At 48.6% G+C, this 15,187-nt stretch overlaps 1 protein-coding gene across 1 annotated transcript; it reads right to left on the reverse strand.

Moving 5' to 3' along the window:
• Positions 1-8,399: 8,399 nt before the first annotated feature.
• Positions 8,400-14,660, reverse strand: LOC137308854 (uncharacterized). Its single transcript, XM_067977306.1, has 3 exons — positions 14,319-14,660; positions 11,887-12,046; positions 8,400-9,452 (listed from the first exon to the last, which is right to left on the reverse strand). Exons 1-3 carry the CDS (start codon positions 14,547-14,549, stop codon positions 8,566-8,568), a joined length of 1,278 nt encoding a protein of 425 aa, XP_067833407.1. The 5' UTR covers positions 14,550-14,660; the 3' UTR covers positions 8,400-8,565.
• Between the last annotated feature and the right edge of the window lie 527 nt (positions 14,661-15,187).

Here is a 15,187-nt window from a genome sequence, read left to right on the forward strand (position 1 = left end):
TGGGAGAAAGTTTCTTTCATTGTTGGAGACATCTCTTGTCTTGGACATCGCTACATTCCTCCTACAAGGATCTTCAAAATCTTCAAAACCTTCAAGACCCTCAGCAAAGTGCTGTAGAGTGAAGAAAATGAGAGTGATCTTGGCCACTCTACTCTGGTTGGAGGAAGAGAAGGAGCAACCTGAGGGAGTTGCAATTGGTGCTGTCAGGAGTCTCCAAAGGAGGAGGGCTACTCACAGGCATCCTTACCCTGCCCACAGGGTGTGTGGACCCAGAGACAGGGACCTCCAGCTTACTGAGGAACAGTGCATTAGGGGACTGCACTCCTCCAGAGAGACAGTCACAGAGATCTGCAACAAGACCCACAACACACTGCCCCACTTGGCCAGACATTGCCTGTGGCAGTAAATGAAACCTGCACAGGATGAAGACCTTCCTCTGCCTGATGAGGAAGATTGCAACGAAGATGAGGATGGGGCAGAAGTGGAAGGGCAACCTCATTATCCTCAGCCATACATCTCCAAGAACAACAATGGAACAGGACTTCACCTGAACTCCTCCTTCCTCCAGACCCCGATTCCCCCCTGAAGGATTCTGAGGTTTTTGATCTGGATTTTTTGTGTCTGATGTTGAGGAGGATTAAGTGAGGCCTGTGGAGAGGGAACCGTCAGGGCGACGTTCGCCCGGGAACTGTAAGATGGATAAAGGAATGGCCTTGGAACCCTGGATTCTCAGAACGGATACCTGCTGAAAAAGAATCCCGGAGCGGGTCTGGAGCCTGGCTCCAACCCGGCCATTACCGGGTTCTCCAATGACACGTTCGGGTGTGCGCGCAGCTCCCGCATGCGGGAATCCCACCGGCAATTAAAGCTGGCCGGATGATAATTCACATTGTTATTTAGGTAGTTGAGGTACTTGACAGACCTCATTGAGTGGAGATTTTGGCAGGGGTGCAATTTTGAAGGATCCTCAGCGTATTTCCTGTGCTGTGGGAAACACTCCCTGTTGGAGCAGACGTGTTTCAGCCAGCAGCCAGTGGGAAATGCAAAGGATTACTTGACAGGTGGGGGAAAACCTCATTTATTGCAGCAGGGCACTCTGTCACTTCAGACAAAGTTTTGGCTGCAACACCTTTGTCTTTCCACTCAAAATTATTAATTTATACCCTAAACTCTGCTGTGCAAACACATTTACCTACTTTGCGGACCCCCTCAAACTCACACCGTCAGGATGGGGAGGCACCATAGCTGCATTCATCACTTCATCCAAAGGACGAGCAACATCACCAGCCTCGCCAGGCACGCCGTCCACCTCCGCCACGTGGAGCTCCACAACACAGAGCTGCGCCACAGGCACCTGCACAAAATAGTCGGGCAACTACACATACACCCACTGTAGGGTGACCCAATGGGTGGCATCAAGTGTGGGTGTTCATGGTGAACCTCATGAAAGGGGCTTATTGCACAAGCCAGTCAAGAATGGACAAGACGTGGCAGTAGTGGTGACAATAATAATATTTAATGTGCCATTAACAAAAATCAAATACAAATAAAAAACATGACAAACCGTCAAACACCCTTGTGCATCCCCTTTGTGCTCATAAAACCTTCGCCTTTCGCTTATGACTACTCCTACGTGGTGTTTCCCCTGTGGCTGCAGCAGAGGTAGTGGCAGGTTGCTCTTGTTCATGCCCTGACCGATGAGATGCTTTGGGCCTACGCCCTCTGGGTTTCGGTGCCCGTGAGGGCCCCTCCAAAGACTGCTCCACCTGCACTTGTGCAGGGGCAGACTCGACCACCTGGAGAGGAGGCAGCATTGAAGGTACTGGTTGAGATGGGGGCAACGGGTGAGATGTGGGAGTGCTTTGAGTGGCGTCCCCACTTCCATGTCCCCTTTCGCCATCATCCCTCTCCTGGGCCAGGCCCACATCAATCCTACCACCCTGCTGGAGAACAGTTTGGAGGACATGTGTGAAGCCTTGTAAGGCCAGTGCTAGTGTATCTGCCTGCCTGTTTAAGGCGGCAGAAATGTTGCTCACCCTGAGTCCGAAGCGGGCCGTTGTCAGGACCTCAACAGACTCATTGGTGAGCTGTGCTTGAAGCTCGATGGAGGCTAGCCTTCCCTCCATCGCAGGCATTCCTGCACTCACCCGCGACACTATCTCAGAGATGCCCTCACATCCCTGTGACAGTATCTCAGAGATTCCCTCCCGTACCTGTGCCACCATTCCACTCATGCAGGAGTTGGACTCCTCCATCCTCTGCGTGATTGTGGAGAGTGTGCGTGGCACCTGTTCTGGCACCTCACAAATGTGCTGCTGCCCCTCGATCATTCTCCTTTTAAAGGATGGCCCCCAGGGTTCAGCATCTGTGTCCAGCTGAGCAGAGCCTGGAGAGGAGTGCTCCCACTGACGCGGACTCTCCACAGCTGCCCCTGCCACCAGTGTCTGCTTGTGCTCACGTGTGTGGTGACTCACCATGTGCGACTCCAACTAAGTGAGGATGGGGACCTACCAAGGTGTGTGTATCTGCGCTGGTAGCTGGCTGGCTCAGATGTGACGGTGCCCCCTCCAAGGCCGGCAGCTCCTCTGAGGAATCGCCCTCCGCCGTCCCGGCGGTTGCTGAAGGCCCTGTAAGAGGGCAGAAGGCAATATTAAGCATGATGACAGATGTTGAGGTGCTGAAGATGGCAAGGCATGTTAACATCATTTGCTATTGTGAGTGCTGAATGTTAAAGTTCTGTCACAAGCCGTTTGTCGGGTGACAGTCTCGGCATCCCCAACGGACAGGCGCTCGAGGGTGCGGCTCAATTTGACAGCCTCCTGCTCCATGTCCATGAGGATGACCCGATGTTGCGGCCCCCCTCCAGTCTTTATCCTCTCCCGTTCATTCTGGGCTCTCTTCTCCTATAAGGGGAGAAAGTAGAGAGGCGTGAGTGAGGGATGGTGACGTGGCCAACCGCTGAATGCATTGTTATGGGTGAGGCTGACCGTGAAAGAGACGCATCAGAGGGTGAGTATGAGATAGAGCCATGAGATTGTATGAGGATTGGGTTGAGTGGTAGTGGTGGGATGAGTACTGGGGAGGTGAGGAAGTGCAGGTAAGTTGAGGATGAGGTTTGAGTGGGTGTGAGGAGTGATGTGATAGAGTAGTGTTGGCAGTACAGAATGAGTTGGGGGGTGGGGGCGGTGATGTGGAAGACGGAGTGTAGGAGAATGAATAAGTGTACTCACTTTGGCTGACCTAGTTAGGTCATTGAAGCGCTTCCTGTACTGGATCCAGGTGCGGGAGATGTTGTTGTTGTTGTTGGTGGTGCTGCTGACCTCCTCTGCCACCTCGAGCCAGGCCTTCTTGGTGGCAGAGGCAGGCCACTTCCTCCCGTCCGCTGGGTAGAAAATCTCCCTCCTCCTCACCCCATCCAGTAGGACCTGGAGTGAGGCATCAGTAAATCTGGGAGCAGCCTTTCCCCTGATTTGCTTACTTTTGGTTGGTTGCTGCAGGAGCAGCATTGGAGGACTGCCCCTTTAAATAGGGCCCCTCCAGCTGTCAGCCTGTGATGCGGGTGTGCAGTCCGCCCGCTGCGCAGGATGACGAGAAACCTGGAAGCCAAGATAAGTGGCTCCAATTTACTCGCGATTGCGTAGGGAATGGACCGATTTTACTGGGAGGTTACCCACGCACCCAGTCACCCCCCCCCCCCCGACCCCCGCTGCCATCCCGCCTCCCAGCTATCAAAAATCCACTGGAGCAAAGGACTATGTTTAACTTGACCAATATCGCAGAGCGTACTAGATAATTGGTAACTTGACCATGATCAGAAAGTATCATGGACGTGTTATTGCTCCAGGCTGCCTTGAGAAAGACCGTGTCATTTGGAATGACACTGACTGCTAAGAATAGAAAGTAGTTCAGAAATAGGAGGGATCAGACAGGGGATAAATGTGAGACAGTCTAAGATGGGTTTGGAGTGCATGTGTGTAAATACACGGAGTGAGTAAATAAGGCTGGTGAGCTGCGGCCTCAAGTCACCAGATGGGATTATAATATAGTGGCAATAATAGAGACCTGGATCAAAGGAGGGGAGGATTGGGTACTTAATATTCCTGGCTAAAAGGGATTCAGGAAAGATAGAGAAAGAAAGAAAGGAGGGAGGTGTGGGGGTGTCAGTATTGATCAAAGATACTGTTACAGCACTGGAACGGGATGATGTAGTTGAGGGTCACAGACAGAATCTATTTGGTTTGAATGAAGGAACAATAGAGGAGCTAATACACTACTGGGTGTGGACTATAGGCCACCAAATAGTGGGAAGGAAATTTGCAGGCAAATTACGGAAAGATGCAAGAACTATATAGTGATAATGGGGGACTTCAATTATCCTAATGTAGACTGGGACAGTAACAGCATAAAGGAATTCCTGAAATGTGTACAAGAGAACTTTCTTGATCAGTAGGTTTCCAGCCCAATGAGTAAGGAAGCAGTGCTGGATCTAGTTCTGGGGAATGAAATAGGGCAAATGGAGCATGTTTCACTGGAGGAAAACATTTGGGAAACACTGATCACAATATTAGGTTTAGAGTAGTTATGGAAAAGGACAAGGAAAAATCAAATGTGAAAATACTCAACTGGAGGAGGACTAGTTTCAATGAGTTGTAAAGGGATCTGCCCAGGTGGATTGGAATTAAAGATTAGCAGCTAAAACAATGGGAGGCCTTCAAACAGGAGATAGTTCATAAACCACTGCTCCCATTTTTCGGTCAGCTAGTGCTGGTAATGGTTCTGCTGCTGCCATTTGCAGCTACTCCTGATCAATCTTTTGTTTCTTAACCTGTCCCATTCCCACCCTCCTTGCCTTGCACCATCATCCCTTTTATCATTTAATCACTCCTGCTCTCCACCCTATCACAGACCTTCCCTTTTGTTCTTTCCTCCCCTCCCCACTCTCCCCCTTTCCCCAGCTCTGTGTTGCTCAAAAACTTTAACTCTTTTAACATCTTCCGGTTCTGATGAAATATCTTGTACCTGAAACGTTAACTCTGTTTCTCTCTCCACAGATGCTGCCTCACTTTGCTGCCTCACTTGCTGAGCTTCTCCAGCATTTTCTGTTTTTATTTCAGATTTCCAGCATCCGCAGTATTTTGCTTTTGACGAGATAGTTCGGGTACAGAGTGGACATATTCCCACGAGGGGGAAAGGAAGAGGATCCAAAGCTCGAGCTCCCTGGATGACTAAAGATATAGAGATTGAAATGAAGCAGAAAAAGAAGGCTTGTGATTAATGTCGGGTTCATAATTCAGTAGAGAACCAAGCTGAATAAAAAAAGTACAGGGGAGAACTGAAAAAGGAAATAAGAGGGGCGAAGAGAGAGTATGAGAATAGATTAGCAGGTAACAAAGAGAATCCAAAAGTCTTTTATAAACATATTAATAGTAAAAGGGAAGTCAAAAGAAGGGTGGGGCCGATTAGGGACCAAAAAGGAGATCTTCTTGTGGTGGCTGAGGTAGTAAATGAGTACTTTGCTTCTGTCTTCACTAAAGAAGAGGATGCTGCCAATGTCACAGTAAAGGAGGAGGAGGTAGAGATATTGGATCGGATAAAAATAGATAAAGAGGAGGTACTGAAAAGGTTGGCAGCGCTCAAAGTAGAAAAGTCATCGGTCCGGATGGGATGCATCCTAGGTTGCTGAGGGAAGTAAGGGTGGAAATTGCGGAGGCTCTGGCCACAATCTTCCAATCCTCCTCAGATATGGGAATGGTGCCACAGCACCGGAGGACTGCAAATGTTACCCCCCGTTCAGAAACGGGGAGAGGGATAAACCCGGCAACTACAGGCCAGTCAACCTAACGTCGGTAGTGAGGAAACTTTGAGACATAAATCCTGGACAAAATCATTTGGCACTTGGAAAAATATGGGTTAATAAATGAAAGACAGCATGGATTTGTTAAAGGCAAATCGTGTTTGACTAATCTGATTGAGTTCTTTGATGAAGTAACGGAGAGGGTCGATGGGGGCAGTGTGGTTGATGTGTATACGGACTTTCAAAAGGCATTTGATAATACACTTGTTAGCAAAATTGATGCCCATGGGAATAAAGGGGCAGTTGTTGTGTGGAAACAAAATTGTCTAAGGGACAGAAAGCAGAGAGTCGTGATGAACAGTTGTTTTTCAGACTGGAGTGAAGTATACAGTGGTGTTCCCCAGGGGTCAGTATTAGGACCACTGCTCTTTTTAATATATATTAATGACCTGGATTGGGTATAGAGGGCATAATTTCAAATATTGCAGATGACACAAAACTCGGAAATGTGGTAAACAATGTGGAGGATAGTAACAGACTTCAGGGGGACACAGACAGACTGGTGAAATGGGCAGACACATGGCAGATAAAAATTAACACAGAGAAGTGTGAAGTGATACATTTTGGTAGGAAGAATGAGAAGAAACAAAATAAACTATTTTAAAGGGGATGCAGGAACAGAGAGACCTGGGGGTGTATGTACATAAATCATTGAGGGTGGCAGGACAACTTTTGTAGGCTGTTAAAAAGGCATATGGGATCCTGGGCTTTATAAACAGAGGCATAGAGTACAAAAGCAAGGAAGTTATGCTAAACCTTTTCAAAACACTGGTTAGGCCCCAGCTGGAGTATTGTGTCCAATTCTGGGCACCACAATTTAGGAAGGATGTCGAGGCCTTAGAGAGGGTGCAGAGGAGATTTACCAGAATGGTGCCAGGGATGAGGGACTTCAGTTATGTGGAGAGACTGGAGAAGCTGGGATTGTTCTCCTTAGAACAGAGATGGTCAAGGTGAGATTTGATAAAGTGTTCAAAATCATTAAGGGTTTTGATAGAGTAAAGAAGGAGAAACTATTTCCAGTGGCAGAAAGTTGGTAATCAGAGGGCACAGATTTAAGTTGATTGGCAAAAGAACCAGAGGTGACATGAGGAAATTTTTTTTACCCAACGAGTTGCATTGCCTGAAAGGGTGGTGGAAACAGAATCAATAGTGGGCCAGAAATCACCCAGAGCGGCGAGGCATCAGTCACTACCGCTCCTGTGAATTAAATTAACAAAATTACTTACTGCGGGCTCTGTAGTATCGAATTGCTTGAATTTGAACTTAAAATAAATTGTGCTTTCAACCCCGCCTCTGAGCAGCACGAGTTGCTGTGGCTGGAAATGTCTGAGAGAAGACACGGCACAGAATCTGTCAGGAAGAGAAGTCCTGCCCACAGATTCAGACTGCATTGATCAAACAGGCAAGCAGACTTCATTCATTGAAAGTTAGTTTTCTGGATGTCATTGCAAATAAAAATGTTAATTTTAAAAAAAATGCCAAAGAAATAATTGAATTAAATAAAAGAGACAGAAGGAAAAATTGTTTGGCAGTCCTTAAGACTTACCGCGCTGTTAAAACTTAGTTTAGACCTGTATTTTTAAGTGTACCTGTTTGGTGGCGTGATTAGTTACTTTCCAGCTGGGCAGATAAGCAAGTTGATGCTTTTTCAATGACTTCTGATTGCAGCGTGCGATGGCCCTTTAATTCAAGCCTGTCATATCGCTGGCGAAGCATTAGGAGCGAGTTTGTGATTTCCATGTTTCACTGCACTCGTCCCTTCAATTCACCACTAACAACGGGGAGAGCTGTCGAGCTCCTCCGTTATTTCAGGAGCGATTTCTGCCCCATTAACTTTCAAAAGGAAATTGGATAAACATGTGAAGTGGAAAAATTTGCAGGGCTACGGGGAAAGAGCAGGGGAGTGGGACTAACTGAATAGCTCTTCCAAAGAGCCAGCACAGACGTGATGGGTCGAATGGCCTCCTTCTGTGCTATATCATTCCATGATTCTAAGAATGAGAGATAAACAAGATCAAAGTTAAGACAACTGTGTGCTGGACCTTCGGAACTGAGAGAAGAACAAGTCCACTTATGGTTATACTGCCCAGTAACAAACTTTAGAAAGAAAACATAAAACCACTGTTCCCAACAATTTTTCAGCAGAACCGTGTGTCACATTTGAACAGAGCGGTGCATGAGAGGAACCTCTGATCGCTCAAGACAAAGGGCCTGAGTTCTCCTTCATTCTTGAGTTGTCCGCGCCAGGATAGGATAAGGTTGTATGAGAAGGTACTACTTTCTTTCTGGTAAAACTGTCGGATCTGAATGTCAAACGAGATTCTTTAGAAAATAACTAGTGTCTCCCTTAATCATTGGCCTTTCCAACCCTGAACTGGGAAATCTCACCCCCCCAACCATTAACGGTTCTGAAGAGCATCTCTACCAGTCCTTTAACCTTCCAATAAAGTACTTCCAACAGCAGACCAGCACTGACGTCCATGACACCTGACATTGCAGTATTAGTTACAACGCAGACACCCAGCAAACAAAGTCAGAATTGCAATCGGTTTAACATTTTAATGATTTGTACAAATACCATGAACCAACATTATCGCTCAGGTATCAACCCACACTGCCTTTCTAAAGAGATCTCTTTGCTACTCTAGTGCTCCTACAGGGTGCTCCACTTGTGGCTTCAGCATGGTGGGGGAGTGGGGGGGGATGAAAGGCTACTGTGGCTCAGTCAGGGCTTGAGATGCTCGTTGTCGGCGATCTCTAAGAGCTCGAGTGCGAGATGGCCTGGCTGCAGACTGCAGTATCTCTGCTGCCACCGGAGCAGTCTGGTCGAGTGGTTGAAGATGTGGTGAGGGAACAGACGTGCTGTGGTTCTGATAGAGGGCAGCATGTGCCAGTCCCATTGCGCCATTGTCACTCCCACGTAGCCATGACTCAGCACTGCCACTGACTTGTGGGAGAGCAGACTGTAGGAGGTCTGTGACACGACTGAAGCCCTTATCAATACGTCCCCCAAGCCTTTCCAAGCCAGAGGAGATGGTGCAGGCCAGAGCCTGAATGGCACCAGTCTGAGCTTCGATCAATGATGCCAGTGCAGGTGCCACAGGCTCCTGAACAGAGGGTCTCACTGCAGCGTCCATAGAGCTGACCACACGCTCCATGGTAGACTGCAGAGTGGTGATGCCTTGAGGTAGAACTCCACACAATATGGAAGCGGACTCCTCTATGCTCTCAGACAGGGTGAGGCAGCTCCTTGACAGGCTGTCCAATGCCTCGAGCAACTGATGATGCACATGGAAGATCTTTCTTTTAAAGGCTGGGCCGCTCAAATCTGTTTCTCTGTGCTCCTCAGCATAGCTAGAATCAGAGCTCGCCCTTCGGCCATCCGTCTCCCGCACTGTCCTTCCCACTACGGTCAGCTCCTGCTCACTATTACCGAATGATTCACCCTGTGTATATCCTTCTAACTGACCACCTCTCCCACCGCACATGCTGATTTCTGTGCTGGTGTATTGGAAGGATGGAGCTGGTGATGGAGTATCTTCTGTACGGTGGTCCCCCTCCATCTCTTGCACAGCAGGGCCCAAGTAATGGGATAGATCTGGAAAAAGGGGAGAGGGACAAGGGTCAGTGAGTACTGGGAAGGTTAGGCAGGGGCAGATTAGTGGCAGCACAATGCAGCTCCAGGTTACCACACTGCCTGTGTGATTGCTTAAGGAAAGAGAGAAGAGGGTTTGTTAAAGAAAATCACGTTTGACTAACTTGATTGAATTCTCTGATGAAATAACGGAGAGGGTTGATGAGGGTACCGCGGTTGATGTTGTGTATATGGACTTTCAAAAGGCATTTGATAAAGTACCACATAATTGTTAGCAAAATTAAAGCCCATGAGATTAAAGGAACAGTGGCAGCGTGGATACAAAATTGACTACGGGACAGAAAGCAGAGAGTAGTGGTGAACGGTTGTTTTTCTAACTGGAGGAAGGTGTACAGTGGTGTTCCCCAGGGGTCGGTACTAGGACCACTGCTTTTTTGATACATATTAATGACTTGGACTTGGGTCTACAAGGCACAATTTCAAAATCTGCAGATGACACAAAACTCGGAAACGTAGTAAATAATATGGAGGATAAACGGGTCTTTTTCCGGGTGGCAGGCAGTGACTAGTGGGGTACCGCAGGGATCAGTGCTTGGGCCCCAGCTATTCATAATATATATCAATGATTTGGATGAGGGAACTAATGTAACATTTCCAAGTTTGCGGACGACACAAAGCTGGGGTGGAATGTGAGCTGTGAGGAGGATGCAAAGAGGCTCCAATGTGATTTAGACAAGTTGGGTGAGTGGGCAAGAACATGGCAGATGCAGTATAACGTGGATAAATGTGAGGTTATCCACTTTGGTTGTAAAAACAGAAAGGCAGATTATTATCAGAATGGTGATAGATTGGGAAAAGGGGAGGTGCAACGTGACCTGGGTGTCCTTGTACACCAGTCGCTGAAAGCAAGCATTCAGGTGCAGCAAGCAGTTAGGAAGGCGAATGGTATGTTGGCCTTCATTGCAAGAGGATTTGAGTACAGGAGTAGGGATGTCTTACTGCAGTTATACAGGGCCTTGGTGAGACCACATCTGGAGTATTGTGTGCAGTTTTGGTCTCTTTATCTGAGGAAGGATATCTTTGCCATGGAGGGAGTGCAACGAAGGTTTACCAGACTGATTCCTGGGATGGCAGGACTGATGTATGAGGAGAGACTGGGTCGACTAGGCCTATATTCACTCGAGTTTAGAAGAGAGGTGATCTCATCGAAACATATAAAATTCCAACAGGACTAGACAGACTAGATGCAGGGAGGATGTTCCCGATGGCTGGGGAGTCCAGAATCAGGGGTCACAGTCTCAGGATAAGGGGTATGCCATTTAGAACCGAGATGAGGAGACATTTCTTCACTCAGAGGGTGGTGAACCTGTGGAATTCTCTACCACAGAAGGCAGTGGAGGCCAAGTCATTAGATGTATTCAAGGAGATAGATATATTTCTTAATGCTAAGGGATCAAGGGATATGGGGAAAAAGTGGGACCAGGTCCTGAGTTGGACGATCAGCCATGATCATTTTGAATGGTGGAGCAGGCCCGAAGGGCCGAATGACCTACTCTTTCTCCTATTTTCTATGATAGCAACTGACTTCAGGAGGACGTAGACAGACTGGTGAAATGGGCGGACAGATGGCAGATGAAATTTAATGCAGTGAAGTGTGAAGTGATGAATTTTGGTGGGAGGAATTAGGAAAGGCAATATAAACTAAATGGTACAATTTTAAAGGGACTGCAGGAACAGAGAGACCTGGGGGTACGCATACACAAGTCATTGAGGGTGGTAGGACAAGTTGAGAAAGCTGTTGGGGAATTAACAGAGGCATAGAGTACAAAAGCAAAGAATTTATGCTAAATCTTTATAAATCACTAGTTAGGCCTCAGCTGGAGTATGTGGCCAATTCTGGGCACCACACTTTAGGAAGGATGTCAAGGCCTTAGAAAGGGTGCAGAGGAGATTTACTAGAATGGTGCCAGGGATGAGGGGCTTCAGTTATGTGGAGAGACTGGAGAAGCTGGAGTTGTTCTCCTTAGAATGGAGAAGGTTAAGGGGAGATTTGATCGAGGTGTTCAAAATCATGAGCAGTTTTGACAGTAAATAAGGAGAAACTATTTCCAGAGGCAGAGGGGTCGGTAACCAGAGGACACAGATTTAAGGTGATTGACAAAAGAGACAGAGGCAACATGCATTTTTTTTTAGCAGCGAGTTGTTATGATCTGGAATTCACTGCCTGAAAGGGTGGTGGAAACAGATTCAATAATAACTTTCAAAGGGGAATTGGATAAATACTTGAAGAAAAAACATTTACAGGGATATGGTGAAAGACCTGGGAAATGGAACTAATTGGATAGCTCTTTCATACAGCCGGCACAGGCACGATGGGCCGATTGGCCTCCTCCAGTGCTGTACCTACTATGATGCTAGAAGAGAAATAGGCAGTTACCCTGCTGTACTCGGCCTCCAGCCTCGCCGTTCTCAATGCTTTTCCTGCTGTATATCTCTACGATGTCCAGAGCTTCCTGCTCCATCTGCGTGATAGCTTGAATGGAGTTTGGCCTTTCCCCGCTACTGCTTGGATTCCTTGGTTTGTGTGCCAGCTTGTCCTGCCGAAAGAGTGGGAGTGAGTGAGTGTCTGGTTGTTGTAATGGGCTGTGCAGATATGTGAGGCAGCTCCTTATAGTGTGGATGTAGCAAGTTGTGAGCAGAATGGGGAGGTGGCCTGGTCTATGCAACTCATCCTCTCAATTAAACCCTTTTAGCCCCGGTATCATTCTGGTAAATCTGCACTGCACTCCCTCCAAGGCTAATATATCCTTCCTGAGATGCGGTGCCCAGAACTGAACCCAGTCTCCAGATGGGGTCTAACCAGAGCTCTGTACAGCTGGAACATAACTTCCACCCCTTTGCACTCCAGCCCCTGAGATAAAGGCCACCATTCCATCAAGCGGCACTTACTCACCAATAACCTGCTCACCGATGCTCAGTTTGGGTTCCGCCAGGACCTCTCGGCTCCAGACGTCATTACAGCCTTGGTCCAAACATGGACAAAAGAGCTGAATTCCAGAGGTGAGGTGAGAGTGACTGCCCTTGACATCAAGGCAGCATTTGACCGAGTGTGGCACCAAGGAGCCCGAGTAAAATTGAAGTCAATGGGAATCAGGGGGAAAAATCTCCAGTGGCTGGAGTCATACCGAGCACAAAGGAAGATGGTAGTGGTTGTTGGAGGCCAATCATCTCAGCCCCAGGACATTGCTGCAGGAGTTCCTCAGGGCAGTGTCCAAGGCCCAACCATCTTCAGCTGCTTCATCAATGACCTTCCCTCCATCATAAGGTCAGAAATGGGGATGTTCGCTGATGACTGCACAGTGTTCAGTTCCATTCGCAACCCCTCAGATAATGAAGCAGTCCGAGCCCGCATGCAGCAAGACCTGGACAACATCCAGGCTTGGGCTCATAAGTGGCAAGTAACATTCGCGCCAGACAAGTGCCAGGCAATGACCATCTCCAACAAGAGAGAGTCTAACCACCTCCCCTTGACATTCAACGGCATTACCATCGCCGAATCCCCCACCATCAACATCCTGGGGGTCACCATTGACCAGAAACTTAACTGGACCAGCCATATAAATACTGTGGCTACGAGAGCAGGTCAGAGGCTGGGTATTCTGCGGCGAGTGACTCACCTCCTGACTCCCCAAAGCCTTTCCACCATCTACAAGGCACAAGTCAGGAGTGTGATGGAATACTCTCCACTTGCCTGGATGAGTGCAGCTCCAACAACACTCAAGAAGCTCGACACCATCCAAGATAAAGCAGCCCGCTTGATTGGCACCCTATCCACCACCCTAAACATTCACTCCCTTCACCACCGGCGCACTGTGGCTGCAGTGTGTACCATCCACAGGATGCACTGCAGCAACTCGCCAAGGCTTCTTCGACAGCACCTCCCAAACCCGCGACCTCCACCACCTAGAAGGACAAGGGCAGCAGGCACATGGGAACAACACCACCTGCACGTTCCCCACCAAGTCACACACCATCCCGACTTGGAAATATATCGCCGTTCCTTCATTGTCACTGGGTCAAAATCCTGGAACTCCCTTCCTAACAGCACTGTGGGAGAACCTTCACCACATGAACTGCAGCAGTTCAAGAAGGCGTCTCACCACCACCTTCTCGAGGGCAATTAGGGATGGGCAATAAATGCTGGCCTCGCCAGCGACGCCCACATCCCATGAACGAATAAAAATAAAATTCGACATTTTAATTAATTTTTGCTCCTGTCCATTAGTTTTTAGTGAGTTCTGTATTTGAACCTCTGTATCTCTCTGCTCGTCCACAGTTCCGAGCTTCTTGCCGTTTAGAAAATTCTCCAATCTATCGTTTAGGTCCAAAGTGGAGGAGCTCACACTTCCCCACACTGAACTCCATCTGCCCCAATTTTGTCCACTCACTGAATCTCTCAATGTCCTGATGCAACTTTCTGCTCCCACCGACACTATTTACAGTGCTAGTGTTGTCTGCAAACTTGGGATAGTGTTCTATTCCTTTGTTTAAGTCATTTATAAATATAGTGAAAAGCTGTGCCCCCAGTACAGAACCCTGGGTCCATCACTAGTCTTATATGACCAATCAGTGTACATAACCACGATCCCTACTCTCTATCTACTACCACCCAACAAATTCCCTATCCAAGCCAATAACCGGATTCCAATTCAATGCACTCTCATTTTTGTTAAGAGTCTCTTATGTGGAACCTTATTGAATGCTTTCTTGAAATCCATACAAATAACATCCACAGACACTCTCTTATCCACCACACTGGTGCAGCGTTGCCTTAAAATCTGCCTAGAACCAGCACGAGTTTATACTCACCCTCGCAGTCCGGGTAAGGTCGTTGAACTTCTTCCGACACTGCAGCCATGTCCTTGGGGTAATGCTTTTGAAATTGACATGAAGAGCCACCTCCCTCCAGGCCTGGCGCAGTGTCTGCCTGGGCATCTTCCTGCCATCAGAGGGGAAAAGGACTTCCCTGTGGGCCCTCACCTGCTCCACCAGAACCTTGAGCGCTGCATCACTAAACCTTGGTGCTCTGGGCTCAGACATTGCTCAAGGGGCCAAATTCCCAAATGCAGACAAAAATACTACTCGAGTGAAGCACAGAGTGATTTAAGATCGCGCCGTAATTCAGCGTCGGATGCGCCGGAAATCTGACCGCCGGAAATCCCGCCCTCCAAATTGGCGAAAGGGCGTAAAGGACCCGGCGCTCAGAGCGCGCGCTCTCCATTGGCGCCGCTCCCGCCGGAAATCCCGCCTTTAGGCGCCGCATTGGCGCTGACATACATGGACAACCAACCAATGAGAGGGGGAGAGGCCCGTCCATCAGAGTCACTGGGGCCAATCACTGATCAGCCCCGCCCCGCGCGTCCGCCAGTACGAGGTGCGCCCGCGGTGAAAATGGCGCGTCTGTCCGGCCGGCCCGCGGGTCCCGGTGGTGATCGGGCGGCCCCCGGTTGGGCAATGGGTCTTTCTGCAGAGTCCGGTAGCTGAAGCGAGGCCGCTTTTGGTGCGAGCGTTTCCCCGGGGGGAGGAGGAGGAGGAGGAGGAGCCGGGCAGATTATTGGAGGTGATTTATTCACAACTTAGTGCAGGCTGGGCTACTCGGCAATATCGGCATGGACCAAAGACTGAGTAACGAGAGGGGTCAGGACATGGGGGGGGGGGGGGGGGAGGAGAACAGGGAT

This window comes from Heptranchias perlo, unplaced genomic scaffold (assembly GCF_035084215.1).
Source record: "Heptranchias perlo isolate sHepPer1 unplaced genomic scaffold, sHepPer1.hap1 HAP1_SCAFFOLD_141, whole genome shotgun sequence".
NCBI classification, from domain to species: domain Eukaryota; kingdom Metazoa; phylum Chordata; class Chondrichthyes; order Hexanchiformes; family Hexanchidae; genus Heptranchias; species Heptranchias perlo.